The sequence below is a fragment of the Ciconia boyciana genome, chromosome 4 (assembly GCF_034638445.1).
Source record: "Ciconia boyciana chromosome 4, ASM3463844v1, whole genome shotgun sequence".
Lineage (NCBI taxonomy): Eukaryota > Metazoa > Chordata > Aves > Ciconiiformes > Ciconiidae > Ciconia > Ciconia boyciana.
Window position 1 is genome coordinate 4064308 of NC_132937.1, and position 23626 is coordinate 4087933.

Genomic DNA, 23626 nt, shown 5'->3' on the forward strand with positions numbered 1-23626 from the left:
CTTTGCATTTCATGGAAAAGAAGTCAACCAATGGTTATTAATTTATCTACTTGAGTTCTGAACTCTTGCACACTCTTAGCTTTCACAATATCCTACAGGAAAGAGTTCACAGTATTGCTGCATATTGCATGAATTAGTACTGCTTCCATTCATTCTTAATCTAGCACCTGATAATTTCATTTGATGCCCTCTCCTTTTGCATCAAAAAAGAACATACAGTTGTTCCCTATTCACCCACTTCAATTTTAATAGACCTCTGTAGCATACCATCTTTCATACAATTTTTGTATGAAAGCTATTCCATACCTTTAACCATCCTTGTTCTTCATAATTATATTGTTTTTCCTCTTCCTTTCTTAATAATTCCTAACACTTTGTTTTTGTTTTATGTTTCTGACCACTACTGAGCACAAAGATGACATATTTTAAAAATTATCTATTACAAGTTCTCTTTCCTAAATGATAATAATTAGCTGAAAGCCCTTTACCAGCTATGAAAAGTTATGATTTTTTTCCCCCTCATCTTTACTATCCATGACAACTTAGCATTGTCACTTAACTGTCAGTTATTTGTCAACTTTTCCAGAACATTTATGTTGAACAACACAGGCCTCACTACCGCTCTGTTCTCTCCCATTCCATTAAATGTAATTTCATTAATTCCTCTCTCCCTTCTTTCATTTTCATGACGTATCCAGAATTTGACTTAAAATTTAGATTTCTGCCCTTTGGATGCTGTATCCAGAAACACTTCTAAGTCAATTTCCTTCTAGGAAAAAAGAGAGTTGTAAGCCTTCAAACTACATGACCACTCATAATATATAATACATCACATTTAAATATTCTTAAGAAGCTTGTTGCATGAAAAAAGGAAGAAAACCATGAGACAGCATTTACAGCATTTTCCTTCTGAATTCTCATAAATCTGCTAAGAACCCATTTTCATACAAAAGAACAGTTGAATCAGAAATAAAAGTGTAACTTTTTACATGGAAAAATGTTGATCTTTTTTAAAAGTATGTAGTTAATACGTAGCCATTATTAAATAATTATGTACAAATGATAACTCTTCTTCTAATATCTATGCCCTACATTATAAGTTTTATCTGCTTAATTTTCTGAGAAAAACAAACCTCTTTACTTATATTCCTGTTTGCAATCAGCACTTGAAAGTTCTGGGATCTATTTGAGCTTGTATGTCACCAATGGAATCCTTAAAGAGATGAAATCCTAACTTTTATTCCTGCTGATACTGGCTGAGCCAGTAACAATAAAATTTGATTCTGAGATCTTGAGTTTGCAGAACTGTTTTTTAAAATTTCCCCTATCTAAGAGAATATAATTTACCTGGAAACTAATTTAAAGATTATTGATTACAGAAGTACTTTTTCAGAATATAAATATGTTTTGAAGTATTTATTTTAGTTTGCTTCACAGAAAAGTTCTTCAAATATGGTAGGGATAAATCAAAATATCACAAAAAACATAAGAATTGTCATTAATTTTCTCAAATGAGTAGTGTGCAAAATCAATGAATAATTGACATTAACACTGCAATTTTACATTAGAAAATTAATTTTCTTTGCTATTCTCTAATATCTGTATTGATGGTAGTGCTCACATCATTAGCACCAAAGGCAGACAAGATTCAAGGAACTTGTTTAGTAGTCAGCTGTTTCACTGTGAATTCTATTAAGGGGAGAAACTGAAAACTGTTGCTAAGGGGTAAAACCTCTGCTGTTGACCATCTTAGCCTGAAGACTTGCATGTCATACCAAACCCAAAATTATTCAGACACCCATTTTCCATAAGAAAAACAGGTTTTTTTATAAGTACTCTCTCTGGAGGCAATGGGTGGGATGAAGACTTCAGAAAACACATTAGAAGAGGCTTTTGGTTCTTGCCATGTCCCTCCTCCCCATGGGGAAGAAAAAGTCTCTGGCTATTCCTCTGGCTATGGTGGGAATACTCCTGAAATATGTTGTTCTTCTCCACACTGCTCATTCCTGCCCCCTTTGTGCTGACACAGTATTTGTATAACCACAAGGTGAAATGGATTGGGAAAATTACCCTCCCCCACAAAGGATTGTTTTTCTGCCAGATTACTTTCTAATATACTTTATCATATGGCCTGAGAAACATTTGTGACAGAAAACAGAAGGGACAGTGCAAGAAGTGGACATGGCTGGGTGGACTACTTCTTTCATAGTCAATACTGGCTCATATTAGTTTAAAACATTCATCAGCCTAAAGGAAGGTGCTGATGCCAGTTGTGTATGACCCAAAAGGAACAGGTAATCAATTTATAGTGATACAATCAGAGGTGGCTCTTACCTTGGGGACAGTGGGTTCCACCCTCACCAGAACTTTAGAACCCTCAGTAAAATCTTATTTCTTTCCTGTGCTAAGCATGGATAGCATGCACACTAGCACCAAGCCTGGCACCACAACACATTGGAAGAGAAGTATGCACTGAAACAGGAACTATATTGCACCTGCACAGTAGCCCTCAGTGGGGATCCCAACCAGCTAATAAGCATTAGAGACACCACTGGATACAGTCAAATATTTTCTGAATTCTATAATCTATATCCATAAGTGGGATGGATTCGTTCATGTTCCATAGCAGTAGACTTCAGAAAATATTCAACTTCCTCTTATTATTTCAGTTGGGAGTTTAACATGCAAGATATAAGTCCATCCTAATTATAGCAGGTTCCCCTTTAAAAATAGTAAGTACTATTTTTACAATTGTAATTAAGTTGTATTTTCAAATCAGTATACTTCAAATTCCACTATAGTTGGCAGTATTTTGAATATTAGAATTAAAATACGCTCTCTATATTTATTTCTAGTGAACAAGACAATTACCAATCCAAAAATCATTTTTGTGCCCAAACTGTACCTATTATTCAGATTTATTTCAATTACAAATCTAAAAACATACCTGAACTCTGAATTTCCAGGTTGTCCCAACGGGGACACCAGGTATAGGACCATAGTGATTAGAAGGGACAATAGTGCATTCCTTAGTGCGACCAACACAAGCCATGCCCTAAAAAACACATCAGAGAGAATGAATTTTATCATATTTAAAATAATTTATAAAAGCTGATGCAGATACCAAGACATCCAACCATTATAGTAAACACTTCAAAATATATTAATATAAAAATTGTCAACAGGAGTTTTAATTAATTCATTAATTTTCATTTCTTTATTTACCTCTAGTCATCTTAATAATTCTTCAGATGTTTTAACTTTCAGTAGATAGTGTACAGGATTCGACATTGCTTTACAGTCTGTTCAATCCTGTACTGAATTTTATGTAATGCATATATAAACGTAGCTAAAGATGTAACACATACATGAATGGTGAGCTATTTTTAAATTAAAATACACTCTACCTTGCCCCAGTCTCTCTGGCTTTCAGTACTGGCAGATGGCATCTTTGCTTTCTTTTTACTCTGTTTGAGTTTTTCTCCAGCCTTTACAACTTCATTAGAATCATTTTTGCATGAAGGACAATACCTAAAATAAAAGTTTCAGTAAATTCTTTATTACTTAGTAATAATGGCAATACATTTCTTCTAAGCAAAATAGTGTCAAATTTGTTCATCCTGACTAAATATTTTGAAGCTAGCAAATATATGACAGTTTTTAAAAGCTGAGGACTCAGGTTGAAAAAATAAACTCAACAAGAACAAATACTGTCCACTTCTAAAACAAGACTTTTTTTTTAAAGTAAAGTAGGGTGGTAGAGGCGAAACATTTCACTCTTCTCATGCGATGTACGAGAGGTCCCCACGTTTCCTGTATTCCCTCCTCATTTTCTCTTCCTTTCCTTGCTTGTTCAGATCACATAGGGGAGAGGAGAAATGAGATTAGAGTATACTGCTGACTAATGCTCATGGTTAATTTCCACATCCTGCCCACTCATCATCTGCTTTTACTGCACCAAATCTCACTTCAGACAGCTGGATGTGGAACAGCCCTAGGGTACCACAAAACATGCATACATGTACACATGCATCCTTATCCTACCCCATCATGCCTAAGGCATCAGGGATGTGACTCAGTACTCAACAAATGGGAAGAGTATTAAACTCCATTTCTATATATTTCTTTGCCTCATATGGCATTGGGACTCATTCCAGCCACCATAAAACCATTACAGTAGAAAAAGGATAGGAGATTGTAGGAAACGGTGGCTAAGGCAAAGGGAGGAAGGGAGCACACAGATCCTTCTATTGCTTCTAACAGCACTTTTTTCCCACTCCAGGAGTGCCAAGGCAAAGGCAACTGCCATTGCTTCTGGCTTCCATGGGCTGAGTTTGGTCCAAAAGTCACTAGTGGAAGAAGTCTGATCTATAATAATAACAACAATATATTTAGATTACTACTACTACTAATGCCTTACTTTTACTACATACTTTTTATCTTTGAGTATGAACAGAACTAGTTACCATAGGGCAACAAGTCACTGTGTACAGATATTTCACAAGAATTGCCTGTGTACATCCTCTAAACCCTCTAAGAAGATGGGAGCTACCTCAAATCATGTTTTTATTTGCAACCTAGAATTCATACAGATACTTATTGCAGAACACAGTCACAATTCATAATTCAGTTTAACACTTGGGGTCTTGGTACTCTTAAAGCAGCTTATTACACCAAAACCAAGAAATAATGTAAAAGTATTCTAAATTTCTAAAAATTGAAAAATATAGACTAAAACAATAATTTCCAAATCATACCTGTTCAATTTAAAGGTAAAGAAGAAATTTTCCATAATTTTCCACTAGGCAAACTCCACCTGGACATTGACATTCAGGCTATGTTCTTTCCTGTTCAAACATGTTTTGAGGGTTGTTCTTTTTTAAAAAATTAAACTTGGAGCATGTATATTTTCTTTTTTGTAACCTTGTTATGATTAATATTGGAACATAAAATTACTTTTTGCTGCTGGAGTACTGGTATAGAGTCTTTTAGGAGTAAGGGGACCTGAAGAAGAATGGATGCACTGTCAGAGGACAGATCCTAAATAATATTCCCTTTAATATTCTGGATGACTGTAGTCAAAAAACTTCTCAGTTGTTATACCCAAAAGTCAAGCACAGTCACAAAAGAACACTGTTTAAGGACCATGACCAACTCTGAAGTGCTATAGCAGAAAACGCTTTCCAACACATGATTTGGAAGCACTAAGATCTTCAGCTCACTTCCATAAGCAATTAGTAGGAAGTGAATGGTTGTTGGGGCAGATTAGTCTTCTGTGCACAAAAGTAGAGAACCTGGGGATAGCTGGGATTCACATGCTGCCCAACAAAGACTGCTGAATAAAGATTATATATACCTGTGTACACAATCATTTTGCATATACAAGAAATGGGAAGCACACAGACAATAATTGCTATATTTAGTCCCAACAACTCATACATATTTGCAATATGTATTGAAAATATTTTCTAGATAGTGTTCAAATTCAGCAGTTTCTCCAAACAGATCAAATATGAGTAAAATTCTTTTCAGTTCAGGATATTCAAAAGGAAATGTCTATTTCCTTTTAAATCAGCAGAAGCATCTCAGTGTGCACATATACACAATGAACTACCCCCCCCCCAAATGTCATAATTGAAGTTGCACATAGGTATAAATATAACTGGAGTCTGGGGAAACTGAAATATATTACCCCAGGAAAAAAGGTAGAGCATTAGACACTGAACTATAAACAAACTTACTCAATATGAGGCAGCTGATGTAATATAGTACACTAAGTTATTTACTTCCACAGAATGTTAAAACTTCTAAAGTACTTAAAATATTTTATTTGAAGTGTGTAGTTCCACTAAAATCTATCACAAAGTGCAGTTCAAAGTTTTTCTTTAAAACATGTCCATAGACATCTATTGATGTATTCATAATGGAAAACTTAATTCTAAAGTTCTATTTATAAGTCACTTATAAAATATTAGCATTTAATATATTTTACAAGCAGGTTATAAGTACAAATGGTATGAGTTGCACATAACTGATACAGGTGAGATGTGGCATGGAGCTCAAGATTATAAGCTTCAATGGGCTGATGCTGGCTCCATGCAGTCAGCTCAGAATGGAGTTAGCTGAGTCCACCAAGGCCTACTAGTTTGGCTTTCTTGCTGGTGGTGCTAGAGTTACTGGAAACGGGGAGGAGTAAGGTAGTGGTTTTCTCACAGCAGAAAAAATGAATGAGGCAGCTATAGGATAAGGGAAGGGCAAGGAGGCAGCAACAAGGGCTGAGATTGAGGGGAAAGAAAAGGATTAAAGGAGAAGCAATGATGAAGCCCAAATAAAACAAACAAAAGGTTGGGGAAGCACCACTGTAGGTGGTGCTAATTAAGTCTAATAACATCAGTTAATGTCACAGAGGTCATAAACTGAACAAGCTAATTTCTGAAATTCTGTAATGATCAATAATACTCAATACCAATAGTTTATGAATTATATTTATAAATAGAATCTTAACATAAAATGTAAATATGTTTACATACAGTGCAAGGATGAAAAACATACCAGAAATATAAAAGCTCTTCAGTAATTCCTCTAGTTGCAAATAACAAAGAGGTACCTTGTGTAGAATGGGAATATACATAAGTAAATCATCCTTGTATATTTACCAATCCTCATCTTCTGGTATCTTGCTTAAGGGAGGGTTCAGGCAGTATATATGATAAGCCATATTACATTCATCACAAAGGAGTTGCATGTGAGCATCCTGTTTTCCACCACACAAGTAACAGGAGCAAAAGCGACATTCCTTATCTGGGTCAGCCCTGCAGTGCTTGCATTCAGGGCCACTCTTTCCTATGAAAAAAGATAAAAAGCCACAGGTCTTAGAAAACTGATTTCAGATTTATAAATACAGCATAATGGCAGAATAATATATATGTGTGTGCCCACATGAACATGCCATGGATGTAGTAGCTTTGCTATTACAATGAAGTCTGGGTTTAAAAAGATCAAGCCAACAGGAGCAGTTTATACCTATATAACACTTATGTATTACTACATGACTAAGCAGCTACTGTCAATATCAACTTGTGTTCTTCAGCCTCACATTTATGAAAAGGTCATTGTAATTTTCCAGGTTAGGTTGCAATCTAGCCTGTTGCTCTGCTACCCTGGCTATTGGGGGATGGGGGCGTGGGGTATGTAAAAAAGAAAGAAAATAGCTCTACATACTCAAACAGTGGCAACATAATTCACTGGCAGCTTGACTGCTCTGAGTCCATTATAATAACGGACTCATTTTATGAAGACTTAGCACTTATTAATGTGAATGAATAGACTCATTTTGATGGACTAGGTCATGAGAAGATATTGTTCTGCAAGTTGCCTTGGCAGGACTGTCTGTAGAAGGACTTGAACACAACTGTGAAATTACAGTCCTTTATAGTGTTGTAATTTAAAAAAAGGCACAGGGTTGATAAATAAAGAATAATACAGTTATATTCTAATTTCATCAATTCAAGATAATTTTTATTTAAATCTGAAAAAATAGACAAGTTTCATCTTTATTCTTAGTAATAAATCATTTTTTCCTCTTAATTCCAACAGCCAAATGAAAGAATACATTTAATTATGTTGGTTTACTGAAACTTAAGCACTTGGATCAGCCTACATTAGTGTTGTAAAATGACCAGATTACTGCTTTTATGCATTACTACATCAATAGGAATCAATTCTTTACACATATGAGCACTGTCCCTATTTGAAAATGATGCTTTTATAATGAGGCATTTGACTCCCTGGACTAATGGAATTTCTTCTGCCGCATGTACAAACAACAATGAAAGTGACCAATCAGCAGCTTCTCTGATTCCTCACCACCACTACTCCACCTGTATGCTCTTCCTACAGATCAGATCTTGGCGCATTCTTCAGCAGGAGTTTTCTTAAATGTAGATATTAATAAATTCTAAATGGATAGCTTAAGACCTATGAAGAGCAAATTACAACTCAGAAAAACTCCATCCCTCTAAAAAATTAATATCCAGATGGATATAAGAATTATTAATCAAGGACGACAGATGATCCCAGATCACCAATTTTCATACAGTTTCTTTTTACAGAAATGGAATTAATGCTACCCTTCTGTTTCTGCTCATTTGGGAATTCGGACCAACGTATTCTTCATATAGTAACAGCATAGGTACTGGTTCCTCAGCTAAGGTAAGAAATGCCTTTACAGAAAAAGGAGAACATTTAATAGTCTTATATTAGATGCAAAGGAGAGAGTAGGCAAATTGAATAGATGTAGCAGAATTAACTATTACAGAAAGTGTCTGAAACAAGTCTGAAACAAGGAAGAGAAGACTTAAGAGCACTTGACCACAGCTCAAAGAACTATAGCATTAAAGGAAAACAATTTTGGAGTGAGTATTTCCGTGTGAAAACCATAAGGAAGGCTATGGAAGTGAATCTGACAAACTAAACTATGATGATGTGATACAGGATATAATAATAACAACAACTATAAGTAATGTGATGACCAGAGCACTTCCAGACAGCTGAAGGAACATTTTTCTTACTTCAGTGAAGAAATGGGCCTTGAATCAGAGGACAAGGAGGAACTGGAATGATTGTTTGAGAGTTTGGGTTGGAAGCAGGAAGCTAGAGCAGTGGTCTCAAAATTTTTTATTTGCGCATCCCATCAGTAAAAAACTTTTGAGCATGCACCCTCAGTATATGTATATTTATTTATAAATTATATACATGTACTACTCTACTAATATATTATGTACATTATAAAACATACACAAAAAAAGAAATTAAAAAAGGATGAGATAAAGATGAAATAAACACTATTTTAAATTTAATTTAATTTTATTTTATTTTATTTTATTTTATTTTTCAACAGTATAAAAAATATTTTTTCCCTGCACCCCAATGGATTGTCTTGCACACCCCCTGGGGTGCATGCACCCCACTTTGGCATCCACTGAGCTAGAGAACCAAGACACCTTTGATAATAATGGACAAATGAGTAGTATGAGTCAAAGTTTAAATTAGCTTCTCTTTTCCCCATATCACATTTTCTTCAACCATCCTATGAAGTTTACAACTTGATCTTCTGGTTCTCTGGAACTACTGCAATATTTAATTATATCATTCACTTGGATAAACAGAACTGTTTTCTGATGCTCCCAAGTAGCTCTAGACTGTCAGAAATGCTATAAATTAAGAATAGCCTTTTCTTACTTTTAAAAGAAGTGATATATCTTGAGGCCTACTAGATAACATTTGGCTCCTGTTTGTTACTACTATTACTTTAGGACAAAGGTAAAAGGATACAATAAAAAGTTTAAGATAGATGAGAAAAATGAAATATATAGCCATTTTTATTACTGATAACAATCAATTTGCAAGAGTTTCCTCATGTCCTCTAACAGAGGAACCTCAAAGCAAACTCAGCGAGAGGAAGGGGAAGGACTGGGCCAGAAAACATCATTTTCCCATTTCTATTTTAAACTGGTTTAATAACTCAAATTGCATTGATTTTATTTGCACTGTTGTTCGGATAGAGATGAGCCTGTTCACCCCTATCACCACTGTAAAATTTAGTTGCATACATTCTTTCATATTCCCTTCTTTTGTAGGAAAAAACTTATCTAATGTTTGTAGTACAAATTTAGATTCTGATGGAAGTTAAAGTAACATGCTGATGACCAGTTCTGTTTTGTATAAAAGCATCTAAAATATGTTCTAGAGCTCTTAATTTCAGCACATTCTCTGACCCTGCTCCATAACAAACTCATGGAGCATTTCAGGCCAATTCATTCTCTTTGAATTCTAGCTACTGTTATTAAAAATACCAGTGTACTGTTTTTCTTAGCATACAAATAAACTGAGCTGTATGTATTTAGATGGCTAATTTTTAAATGTAAAGTAGGACTAGGGAGGCAAATACAGAGGAGCAATAAAGAAATCAGTTGAGCCATAAGCAATAAGAAAACTATAGTGCATTGTGTTTCACAGAACAAATTCAAGACAGCTTACAAAAAAAAGATCAGAATAACAGCAGGAGAAAATGAAGTAAACAGTGTGGTGAGGAAGCTGGACTTTGGGGGAAAAAAAGTAGATGAAGACAAAGGAATAAAGTTACATAGCCAGCAGTAAATTAACAATTAAATCTTTGAGGTTAAAATGTAAGTTAATATTGTGTTACACTTAATTATGATGGTTTGTAAAAAATAATCTTGAAAGAAATGAAAAGGGGATCAAGAATTGCATAAAAACCATATAGGTGCAGATTTATACAAAGATATCAATTATGTGAGAGGTTTGAGAACAGGTTACAAATAAGGAGAGAATTAAAGAAATAAGATGTGACAGTAGTAACTGAAAATGAGTAGGAACTGAAAACTTGATTCTTATACAATAAAACAGGGACCCAGTGCAGGAAAATATAGAATGTAAAATAAATAAGGCCTGAAGCCTAATCCATGACCTAAAGTTAGTGATAAAGTTATCATTTACATAAAACAGAACTTTAAACTTAATTCCACTGCACTGTATGGGTGTATGTAATTAAATAAAGCATGACAAATTTACATACTCTGCAAAATCAGTTTTATAAACTAGAAATATACTCTCTATATATATAAATCAGGTACATAAATGCAAAGCAAATATAACTTGGTTTTACACTATCTCTAAATTTAAAAATTTCTCAAACTGTCAGTTTATCACAAAAATATTTTAAAATATTGAGAATCACCCTTAAAGTGACTAAGAGAACATAAATGGAATGGATGGTTAGTTTTCATTGACTAATCTGAGAAAAATAAATAATAATGAAAAAAATAAATTGCTTGAAATGCCTTCATTTATTGAAAATTACATTTCTACTTTTATGAATACATTTGCAAATGGAATTTGCTTTTTTAAAAAACACATTTTTAATATGACATCATTTATTTAATAGTACACTGCAAATAAAGTCTTGTGTATTAATGACACCTACATATGATGACACAAATATTAGCCTTAGATTATAAATGAAAACTAAACTGCAATAAATTTGCTTCTTTTAAAATTCATAATATCTATCAATAATGCCACAGATCAACCTCTCAGTGTTCCCATTATAAACACTGTCTTATAACTCCTGTTCTTTAGCTTTCACATATTTTTAAACTTAGGATACAATGTTAAACTGCTTTTTAGAGAACTGCCCTTTGGGGGGGGGCAGGGAGGAGACATGGTGTATTTAGTGTTCAGAAGGACATAAGTGGTCAAATAATAATCTAAAATCAAATATATCTGTTTTTTTCATAGTTCTAGCAAGCTTGACACTTTCTTGCTCTACACAGCTAATGATTTTTCATTCTTAGATAATGCCAGGGTTAAAGATAGCAGTATTGACTCTTTCAGTCTTTTGCATCTGTTAAGAATTCAAATGAGATGTCAATTATGATAGTAAGTTTTGTGATTCGGATACCTGCCTAGGAACTTATCTCAGACTATGAACTCACTCCATACAGATCATCTAAAATATCAGCCATTTACCTGCTTATGAGATTATATTCATAGCACTAATGTGTTGATATATTACATCAAAAATTTATTCCAATATGCCATGTAATAAAGTTACATTATAGTAACAACTTCAAACCAAAAATCTGTGTAATAACAATTCTTTTATTACACACAAAAGAAACCTTAATTAAATTAATTCTGTGCTCTGATCCCTTAATTTTTTAAATGCCATTCAAATATTTAACTAACAGTCTTAATCATACAATTAAAAAAGCATACTTTTGAAATCTCCATCTCCAAATGTCAGTGGATAAGCTCCTGGCTTTTCGATCTTGTACATTTCCTCTATAAAAAGGATTCTGCAGTCATTTATTGCATCTTCTGGGCCTCTGAAAAATAAAAATATAATAAATTACATTGAACTCTGTTTATCAGTCTTAGCCTGTATAATTGGCAAACCCTAAGCAAAGTAATATAGTTAACTGGCATCTGTTTTATCAATGATAAAATAGTTTTTATTGACTTCACAAACAAAATTCAATGCAGTGCTCTAACGTAGCAAAATCAAAACACAGTGTACAGTCTAGTTAGTGGCACAGATAAAGAACATCCCAACACAATGTTTCATTGTCCAGCTTGATTCTTCTAAGAATACTTCTAATATAATACACACCACAACAGCAATTTTGTCTTAAACCAACACACAGTTATGCCTCATTTTCCTTCTAAATAACAGGAAACTTTGAATTGAAAGTATATTGAATTGAAAGTATATATGTATACATGCATATTTGTGTGCATGTGCATGCACGTGTGTTTGTGTGTGTATAATGCAAAATATAGAAATATAAATATATCTTAAACTTTAGGCAGATCTATATGGAAAAGTCAAAACAGACACAAATTCAATAAATTGTTGGCCATTAGTAAGCATCTATTTAAATTCTGAAGCATACTGTATTAAACTAGTAACATAAAATTTTGTTGAGAAATAAACTATATTGACAATTTCAGCATAAATCAGGCATTGCAGCTACAAATGAGACTTTCCTAGTAGCTAGTAAAATGGAATTTTTGGCTGGAGGAGAGAAGGGAAAGAAGAAAGAGGGAACAAGAAAAGGATGTCTTTAGTAACAGGTTAGACAAATACCTTTCAGAAATAACAACAGGTACAGTTTATCTTAAAGAATGGTCTAAGAGGAACTCATTCAGTCCTTTCCAACCTTGCTGTTTATGATTACTTAGATGCTGAATTTAGCTACTGTATCTCAACTAGGACCTTGGGACAGGAGATAATCACAATGATGAGTGGCTCTAAATCACATCAATCGAGGATTCCCTTTAAGAAGCTTTGTTACCTATAGGGAAATAAGCTACGTGTGTGTGCAAGAAGTCTATAGACAGGGGGTTTTTGACAAGTGAACTTTAATAGAGCTGGTCAAGAATGTTTCAGCAAATTGTTAGACCACATGCCACTATGTTATGAGAGCTATTTTGAGAAATGAACCAGAAGTAACATTCTGCATCTCAACAAAAATGTGTCTTCAAAGCTCAAGCAGTAAGTACCAAAGGTGTTAGATGAAAGAAAGATATTATCTTGGATATGGAATTATACCACATGAATATGTATAAACACCAGTAAGAAAATCTATAGAAACTGAAATTCCAGGTCTAAATAGAAAAAAATATAGCATTAGGACTGCATTATTGTGCACCCAAACAACATGATAAAAGCAACTACGAGATGTTGAAGGCCATCAGACATACTAAGAAGAAAGGAAACATAACAGTACTAGATCAGGTACTAGACCCGATGTCAAGATTAAATTTTTAGACACTGCCAATGATGGTTCCTTGGAGCAGCTAGCCAGGAATCCACAAAAGCTGAAGAACTCTTGACTTGGTCCTGAGTGACTTGGTCCACTGTGCAACACCTGGTTCATTGCATTATTCCGTTGCTCTGTAATGATGTACTTAAATTCAGTATCTTTGCAAGAGCAAGAAAAGCCAAGTTATGTTCAATTTCAAAAAGGAAAATTAAATAGAAATACAAAAGCTTCCTCAAAAAATAATTAAAAGTAAAATCTGTATGGGCAGTGTGAAGACTACTTAGACAACATACTGGACACTAAGAACAAATGTACACCACCTATCAAAATATCAAGAGTGAGTAAAAGGAATCCAAGCAAGGCTAAACAGCAGAGAAATGGAAATTACAAGAAGCAAGAAAGCATCCTACAAAAAGCAGAAGTTGTGTCTAAATGAGGAAGATAGAAAGGCTCAAAATCCATCAGGTTAAATGTAAAAACACAATAAAAAGATAGCAATCTACAAAATGCAAAAATGCTTGGAAAAGCACTGATTAAGAGCAGAAAGCCCAATGCAATCTGTAGAACTAACAGATTATTAAAGTATAAAACTATGACATATTTCAAGATCCTTATGTCCTGGTTTTGGCTGGGATAGAGTTAATTTTCTTCCTAGTAGCTGGTATAGTGCTGTGTTTTGGATTTAGTATGAGAATAATGTTAACACACTGATGTTTTAGTTGTTGCTAAGTAATGTTTACACTGGTCAAGGACTTTTCAGCTTCCCATGCTCTGCCAGGTGCACAAGAAGCTGGGAGGGGGCACAGCCAGGATAGTTGATCCAAACTGGCCAAAGGGTTATTCCATACCATATGACATCATTCCCAGTATATAAACTGGGGGGAGTTGGCTGGGGGGCAGCGATCGCTGCTCGGGGACTGGCTGGGCATCAGTCAGCCAGTGGTGAGCAGTTGCATCACTTGGTTTTTTTCCTGGGTTTTGTTCCTCTCTTGCTCTCTTGTTGTTTTCCTTTTCATTACAATTTATTAATAATAACAATATTAATATTATTTATTTATTATTATTATTATTATTAAACTGTTCTTATCTCAGCCCACAAATTTTCTTACTTTTGCTCTTCTGATTCTCTCCCCCATCCCACCGGGGGGGGGGGGAGGGTGAGCGAGCAGCTGTGTGGTGCCTAGTTGCCGACTGAAGCTAAACCATGACACCTTACTACTACCGTCCATTATTGCTACTCTAATGAATTTCTCAAATTCATAATATATTTGCTTGGAGAAAGATGTATAATGAATCTGTAATGAACTGATTTTACTGTTAGCCTTGAATTAATCCAAATATTTAAATAAGACAACTCATGGTATTGAGCGAGGCTCTTGCTAAATTCAAACCTCTAAATGCCTTAATATATTAACTGAGTGAAGAAAAAGTGAGAGTTCATCAACCTTGAAGTCTAGCAAACAACAAAGACAAAGCAGCATTTGAACTTTTTTGGTATTGTGACTCTCATTGTCAGCCAGCTACCGAAGTCTGGATAAAATATGAGAGGTTTGTCTCACAGTGACCCTCCACCAACAGGCACATATATGCTTCCTTGAAAATTCAGAGAGAAAAATAATAATACCCTAATTACTAATAGTTGCTTTCACCGTGAAAGAAATACTTCCCAAAGAAAGGAAGAATAGATGAATTTCAGAGATACTGTAAACTGAGTTGGCAAGTTCTCTGGGGTATCAGAGAAACAGGAATGACTGATCTGAACTAAAAATAATGAAGTATGATTGGAGTCATAAGAGTCCTACAGTCTTGGGCAGACTTGATCTGTGCTTATAGCATCACAGCTTTGCTGATATTTGTATTTAAGCTGCATTAAGTCTGGTTCAGATAGGCTTTAGAAACACTACAATGACAACCTCTAATTGCAGTGTAGATACAGAACAAATGAGAATTATTAATATATGGTTAGATCTACTGTTGCAATGATTTTGGGGGGGGTCTTTGTTCAGTTTCACTCTTCTCTTTGATAATGTTCTCTAATTTATCTTGGTTTCCCAAAAAATGAAGTAATGATGACAAATTTTCAAGACTTTTCCACTAGGGTTTGACTGAGAAATGAGTAAAGAAATACCACATAACAGATATGCACATCAAAAATACAGTTAAAAATATATTTTCCTCATCACAAGTTTTACTGACTCTACACCATCATTATATACAGTGTAAACATACATGTCCTTGTTATTTCCTGTCATTGTGCCAGCAACTCAATGACACCTTTGTCAAAAGCAATAAAGATCAATAAAAAGTTGTATTATTTTGAATCGAATATTCAAGCCCTCTTAAACCTAATATTGAAGAGAGAAAGAGTCAGTGAATGGAACAACTGTAAGTGTTCTGCCTCCCTTTACTGCCTGCCAAGTTTTTTTCTTAAGTAGTTCACAAATAATTAATCACCTAAAAATAAGTTTCTCATGATAAATTACAGGTTTTATTGAAAAGAATTAATAACTAACACTAACACTAAAGGATTGATTTTACAAACCCAAATACCTGAAATCAAGTAATTCTTGTTGAAGCATATTCTTTACACAAGTTTATCAATTCCAGGAAGTTGTACTTCTTGTACTTTTACCATTATTTGAGATGAATGACTGGGGTAACTCAGGTGACTCAGAATTATACCTGATGAATCATAAGAAACATCAGGGCTCAGAAAATTTTGCTTTCTGCATACTGTCATAGTTGATTGGCCACATGTGTAAGCTATTAACACATCAATGAAGCCTGAACACTTAGTCAGTCAGAATACTCATTGAAATAAATAAGAATCTACTTAGAAAATGGACTTCATTTGGCCAAATAAATTCACCATCCTGGAATACAGTATTTCTCTATTGTGGCTTTTTCAAATTTCTTCCAGAGGGTAGTGAAATAAGAATTCTATGGGGAGTCATACCTACTTATCATCTTCAAAATTTAAACATAACTATCAGGTTACTTAGGTTTAAAAAAAAATTAAAAATTGAACCATAAAATTTCTAACTGAAATAAAGAGTTTTTATTAAATAATGTAGACACCACCTGAAATATCTAACTGTTTTTGCCAATATAAAGCATATATTGGTTAACCCATTTTAATGGGGGAGGGAGGGAGGGAACAAAAGAACCTTTGCCACAAAAAAAAATCCACCCCAAAGAGCAGTTTTAAAAACATTATCAATAATCAGAGGTTCATACCTGAGGTTCATATAAATCAACCTCTGGACAGTTGTTTTGCAGAAGGTCATTAAGTCCATTTCTGCAGTTCATCAAATGTCATACACATATTAAATGCATTACAATAAATATCATGGAAAAACCATAAGGACAGTCAAGCAGTGGAGCAGGCATCCAGAGAGGTTGTGCAGTCTCCATTCTTGGAGGTTTTCAAGACCAGACTGAATAAAGCCCTGAGCAACCTGGTCTGACATCATAGCTGACCCTGCTTTGAGAAGGAAGTTGGACTAGAGACCTCTTGAGGCTCCTTCCAACCTGAATTATCCTATGATCTTGAGATCTCTGGATTGTTTTTTCTTTTAAAGAATACTTCTCCCTTGCTAAGTTTGTGGTTAATAATTCAAACTTCCTATTCAACGTCTTGTTTTAGATTTGAGGGTGGTTTTTCTTAAATGACAATTGTCTCCAAAATTAATTCATATGCCTCCTCTACATTTTGAATCATAGGAAGCCATAATACACTGAAATATTTAATATCTAAATCACTCCTGTTAACTTAAATTTAAAAGCAATACTCAAAAAAGATTTGCATATGCTTGCAAAAGCTACCAACTCAACATCTTCCACATTTAAAAAATGCAACTATTTCTGGTACGTAAGCAAAATATTAAATTGCGGCTCATCATAAAAATATTCTGCCATTCTCTCCCAATCAATCATGTCCTACATTAGAAATGTTCATAAAAATTAAACATTCCTCCATTCTTACAATACAAAGCATTCTAAAATCTGAATGGTTAAAATCATTTTAAGGAAAACATTTTTAGAATTACGATACTATTTGTTGTGGTGAAATTTAGGAGGTGCCACCACTAAAGCAAACTTTTTCTTAGCTAAAAAGAAACGTTCACTTCAAGTTACACTGTAACATCAGTTTCACTCTTGGTAACACATGCATCCCCGTGTCTCCATCCTCCTACAGAGTTGGAGACAACAGACTGAATCCAACTGCCTTCAGTTCCTTTGTGAATATGATATGGTAAGAAAAGGACTCTGTGTCAAAGGGACAAAGAAAGCTAGCAAGAGAGGAGAAGGCTAGCAGTGAATTCTTCAAGGAAACTGTAAAGACTGCATTCTTTAAGATGGGGAAAATAAGCAATGTCACAGCCTATTTAAAGTTGTCATGGGGATTTCTGCAAAAAACTACTAAATTTCTGAAGAACTATACCCAAGTTCCTAAAATTAAACAGGTGTACTGGGGCTGGCTGGGATGGAGTTAATTTTCTCCATAGCATCCTTCATGGTGCTGTGCTTTGGATCTGTGACTAAAACAGTGTTGATAACACACCAGTGTTTTGGCTACTGCTGAGCAGTGCTTATACAGCGTCAAGGCTTTCTCTTTTTCCTACTCCACATAGATAGGTTGGTTATCAATTGCACTTTAGATGTAGCCCCTATGATGTAGCCCCTATGATTTAGACTGGATATTAGGAAATTTTACTTCACTGAAAGGGTTATCAAGCATTGGAACAGGCTGCCCAGGGAGGTGGTTGAGTCGCCATCCCTGGAAGCATTTAAAAGACGTTTGGATGAGGTGCTTAGGGACATGGTATAGTGGTGGTCTTGGTAGTGTTAGGTTTACGGTTGGACTCGATGATCTTAAAGGTCTTTTCCACCCTATATGATTCAGTGATTCTGTGATAAAGGAAGACCTATGGGGATGTCCCACTGAGGCTCAGTGGCACCCACTAGTCAAAAAGGGTCCTGATCCACTCAGAGCCCATTTATTGTCAATGGGTGCTTGCTTTATAGGTGCAGCACCCAGGTGTTATAAGAGGTAGTTTCTGCTATGCCCGTTCTGTTTTCTTCCCATCTGCCTGAAGATGCAGCTATAGTTACCACCAAACCCCCTTGTGTCCAGGTAGTTAAAAATCCCCCTAAGCCTGTGCAAAAGGGCCCTGACCCAAAACACCTTGAAGCATGGAAAGATTATTTGGCCCTGGGCATTCCTGAAAAGGCAATCCTCATTTTGGTAGCAAGGGGTGGCAAGGTGCGCAAGTCTCATATCAGGAATCGGAGCATACTTTTCTTATGGGCCAGTTCTGTTCAATAATTTTATCAATTACCTAGATGCAAGAGTTCAATGCATTATTAGCAAGTTTGCTGATGATACTAAACTGGGAGGTGCTGTTGACTCTCTCGAGGGACAAGAGGCCTTGCAGAGGGATCTAGATAGATTGGAGCATTGGGCAATCATCGATGGCATGAAGTTTAACAAGAACAAATGCTGGATTCCGCACTTGGGATGGAGTAACGCTGGACACAAGTATAGATTGGGAGAGGAGTGGCTGGAAAGCAGCCCTGCAGAAAGGGATCTGGGGGTGCTGGTTGACAGCAGGCTCAATATGAGGAGTCAGCAGTGTGCCCTGGCAGCCAAGAGGGCAAACCGCATCCTGGGGTGCATTAAACACAGTATAACCGGTCGGTCAAGAGAGGTGATTATCCCACTGTATTCAGCATTGGTGTAGCCTCACCTTGAGTACTGTGTGCAGTTCTGGGCCCCACAATTTAAGAAGGATCTTAAGGTCCTTGAATGCATCCAGAAGAGGGCAACAAAGCTGGTGAAAGGGCTGGAAGGCATGTCCTATGAGGAGCAGCTAAGGACTTTGGGTTTGTCTAGTTTGGAGAAAAGGAGGCTGAGGGGCGACCTCATTGCTCTTTACAGCTTCCTGAGGAGGGGAAGTGGAGAGGGAGGTGCTGATCTCTTCTCCCTGGTATCCAGTGACAGGATGCGTGGGAATGGTTCAAAGCTGCGTGAGGGAAAGTTCAGACTTGACATTAGGAAGCATTTCTTTACCGAGAGGGTGGTCAAACACTGGAACAGGCTTCCTAGAGAGGTGGTCAATGCCCCAAGCTTGTCAGTGTTTAAGAGGCATTTGGACAATGCGCATTAGTAATATGCTTTAACTTTTGGTCAGCCCTGAATTGGTCGGGCACTTGGACTAGATGATCGTTGTAGGTCCCTTCCAGCTGAACTATTTTATTCTGTTCTATTCTATTCTATTCTATTCTTTACTTGCCCTTTCTGATATTCATGAACTCCTTGGGTATAGCCCCCTTACACTCAAGGTTTTACATCTTATTCTTCACGATGTCCTTTTCAATGTTCCTTTCCTGAAGGACATGCACAATCCATTACCGTTCAGCATTGGGTTCTTGGTATCTCTGCTATCGTTGACAGAGTCTGACCTTGAGGTCCCAACCATTTTGTTCTCACCCCTCTCTCCTTTCCCTATTCTGCAGCCACCGATGATCCTTAAGTCTCACCTATTACAGAAGCCCCTCCTTTTGCCCCCTTCACAAGCTCTTGTAGGGACTACAGTGCGAGCATGTGTCCTGGTTTCGGCTGGGATAGAGTTGATTTCCTTCCTAGTGGCTGGTGTAGTGCTGTGTTTTGGGTTTTAGTATGAGAATAATATTGATAACACGCTGATGTTTTGGCTGTTGCTAAGCAGTATTTACACAGGTCAAGGACTTTTTTCAGCTCCCCATGCTCTGCCAGGTGCCCAAGAAGTTGGGAGGGGACACAGCTGGGACAGCTGACCTCAACTGACCAAAGGGATATTCCATACCATATGACGTCATGCTCAGTATATAAAGCTGGGGAAGCAGAAGGAAGGGGGGGGGACATTCGGAGTGATGGTGTTTGTCTTCCCAAGTAACCATTACGCGTGAGGGAGCCCTGCTTTCCTGGAGATGGCTGAACACCTGCCTGCCCATGGGAAGGAGTGAATGAATTCCTTGCTTTGCTTTGCTCGCATGCGCGGCTTTTGCTTTCCCTATTAAACTGTCCTTATCTCAACCCACGAGTGTTCTCACTTTTCCTCTTCCGATTCTCTTCCCCATCCCACCGCGAGGGTGGGGGGGAGTGAGCGAGCGGCTGCGTGGTGCTTAGTTGCTGTCTGGGGCTAAACCACGACAGAATGTATTCCCCCTACCAACATCATCACCACAGCTCTAATTACAGGGGTACTAGGACCAGATTTGTATGAAGGAATTCTGAAAAGAGGAACTCAAATAGCTACCTGCTGCTTTGCTTGTAGCCTAGACAGGATGCATTTTGTTCTTTTCTTACAGATTGCCTCCTTTGACATCCTGCTACTCCGAAGAAGAAATCCCAATTTTCTATGACTCTTGATTCACTAAATTTACAGGACAAATGGGAAAATCTGGCTCATGGAATCCACTATTTTAATATTGCCAGATCCATGATCTATCCCGTGGATCATCAACAATGGGCCTGGCAAGGAACGAAAGCATGGCAATCGGTTGACATTGAAGTTTGCATCCCTGAGCCAGGTCTGGAGATCGTGTGTGAAGGAAATTCCTTTAGAACCTTTGATATGTGCCTTAATTCCCCTTTCTGTCATTTCTCAATAGACCCCAGCGAACTGAGACCATACTCGTCTATGTCTGGAACAGCTGTGTATCTTTATGATCTTCATGTCCTTCTGTATATATTGACTACATATAACCATACTTTACGTTAGTTAATCTATGTACCTGTTATTTTACAACCCTATCTGGGTGCGATTTTAACTATACTGCCCCAATTATCATTTATCAAGTACTGTCAACTAACTATACCCTCTACCACCACATCACCCCTACCCCTACTGGTATGAATTCATCTCTGATTGAATGGGTTTTGCAACATGAAGACTTACATCAACTATTGAAACAGGCAAAGGACAGGCACAACAAATTTTAATAGCTGTCCACCATGATATCACAGAGATCGAACAAATCCTGGAATGTGTTCAAAAAATAGTCAAATATAATTGGTGGGAATCCCTTCTAGGATGATCTGCCACAGCTATGGGGATGTCCCACTTCATTCCCCTAGTTGTTATCCTTATTTTGAGTGGTTTCTTACTTGTTCTAGTCATCATATTATATATTCATACTTGGCTTCTGGCTCGCGTTATTCTGATGGTTTCTCGACGCACCACCTTATTGACTGCCTTGATTCTAACCCTTCATCACTCCATGACCAAACTCCCCTCTGCACCTGACACCCTTGGGGAGGTGGAAGGCATTGACATCGGTCTTGGCCTTATGCTGCCATGACAAGATGACCACCCTTTCCCCCACTGAGTTGCATGAGCAAGGGTGGAAATGGGGGGCTAGTATTGCCTTATATGGTATTTCTGGGTCCCGTGCACACCAAGGATGGAACTGGCATAGAGGGGGAAGCAGACGTGGGATGTGATGATTGGTTAACAAGTCCAGATAGTGCTTCCGTGACTTAACAATAAAAAAGGACAGTCTGATCAGGCGAGTATCGTCTCAGCATGTTCATCATGGTCTATTGAGAAATGACAGACTCTGCTATGGGAATTAAGGCACATATCAAAGGTTCTAAAGGAATTTCCTTCACACATGAACCCCAGACCTGGCTCAGCTGTGGAAATACAGTATGTTAAAGTTAATCTAATGATGAGTAGCAAACACAAACTAAAAGCTTTACATTTTGTTTGCTTGTTTAAGAATGTAGACTTTCCATGTTAGCCAAAGAAATCTTACCCCAGCAGAATTTTAGCATGAACCTCTTTGTTAGTCCTTGAAATTTCTCTCAGAGAGGTAATTTCTGCATCAAACCAGAATCCTCTTTCTTCTGGAGCCTCAACATTGTAGTTAACCATCACCACATCACCCACGTTTAGTTCACTCCACTTCAGAATGGTTCTTGCTCGTGGTCGAAGATTTTTGGTGTCCATTTCTACTATGCCATTCTCTGGATACCTTGAAAGGCAAAACCGAACAGAAGTGACAATTAGTACTCCCAAAGTAGTAAGAAGTAAGTTAAAGACAACGTTTTTCAGAAGCACAATTTTCAAAATAACTTTTGGGAGTGTTAATGCTTAACTCTGTTTAAAAATTTGATCTAGTATGTTTTTTCTAAATTATTTATTAATCTAAATGCAGACTAGTAACTTGACTAATCTCATAGCAGAAAAAGCATCTAGCAATCCAAAGGAAAAAAAAATCCATGAGCATTTGATTATTTCTTTTTATAAGTTCAAGTTTCCACATATGCACAGATCAAATTTGTTCTCATTAAAGTCAAAGGAACCAATTAAGTCAACAGTGAAAAAGTAACAAAGATTAAAACTCGAATCTTCAAAACTGCTCAATTCTAGTTTAACTTGGCTTTCATACATTAGTTATATTTCCACCAATTTAAGTAAAAACATAGCTAAGACAATGTTAGCTCATTTAAAAAAAAATCAACCCTACAAACACATCGTATAAAAAAAATCTCATGATGAAGATTGCACAAGTCCAGATCCCATTTACAAAACAATGTTTAAAAAAATGGCTAACTGCTTGTTCCAGTGTTTGACCACCCTCTCGGTAAAGAAATGCTTCCTAATGTCCAGTCTAAACCTACCCTGAAGCAGCTTTGAGCCATTCCCACGCGTCCTGTCACTGGATACCATGGAGAAGAGCTCAGCACCTCCCTCTCCACTTCCCCTCCTCAGGAAGCTGTAGAGAGCAATGAGGTCACCCCTCAGCCTCCTTTTCTCCAAACTAGACAAACCCAAAGTCCTTAGCTGCTCCTCATAGGACATGCCTTCCAGCCCTTTCACCAGCTTTGTTGCCCTCTTCTGGATGCATTCAAGGACCTTAAGATCCTTCTTAAATTGTGGGGCCCAGAACTGCACACAGTACTCATGGTGAGGCCGCACCAATGCTGAATACAGTGGGATAATCACCTCTCTTGACCGACTGGTTATGCTGTGTTTAATGCACCCCAGGATGCGGTTTGCCCTCTTGGCTGCCAGGGCACACTGCTGACTCCTCATATTGAGCCTGCTGTCAACCAGCACCCCCAGATCCCTTTCTGCAGGGCTGCTTTCCAGCCACTCCTCTCCCAATCTATACTTGTGTCCAGCGTTACTCCATCCCAAGTGCGGAATCCAGCATTTGTTCTTGTTAAATTTCATGCCATTGATGATTGCCCAATGCTCCAATCTATCTAGATCCCTCTGCAAGGC

At 36.8% G+C, this 23626-nt stretch overlaps 1 protein-coding gene across 4 annotated transcripts in view; it reads right to left on the minus strand.

The window, feature by feature from the left end:
* Window positions 1-23626, minus strand: part of LOC140650931 (E3 ubiquitin-protein ligase UHRF2-like) — a 128953-nt gene that overhangs the window by 31154 nt on the left and 74173 nt on the right. For 3 of the 4 annotated variants that reach the window (XM_072859822.1, XM_072859821.1, XM_072859824.1), the window contains 5 exons: window positions 22152-22370; window positions 11800-11909; window positions 6657-6843; window positions 3408-3531; window positions 2948-3055 (listed from right to left, as the gene is read on the minus strand). In XM_072859822.1, coding sequence (XP_072715923.1) covers window positions 2948-3055; window positions 3408-3531; window positions 6657-6843; window positions 11800-11909; window positions 22152-22345 — 723 coding nt within the window. In that variant the 5' untranslated portion in view covers window positions 22346-22370. Of the gene's footprint in view, window positions 1-2947; window positions 3056-3407; window positions 3532-6552; window positions 6608-6656; window positions 6844-11799; window positions 11910-22151; window positions 22371-23626 lie in introns of all 4 variants that reach the window. The other variant, XM_072859823.1, reaches the window with a different exon arrangement.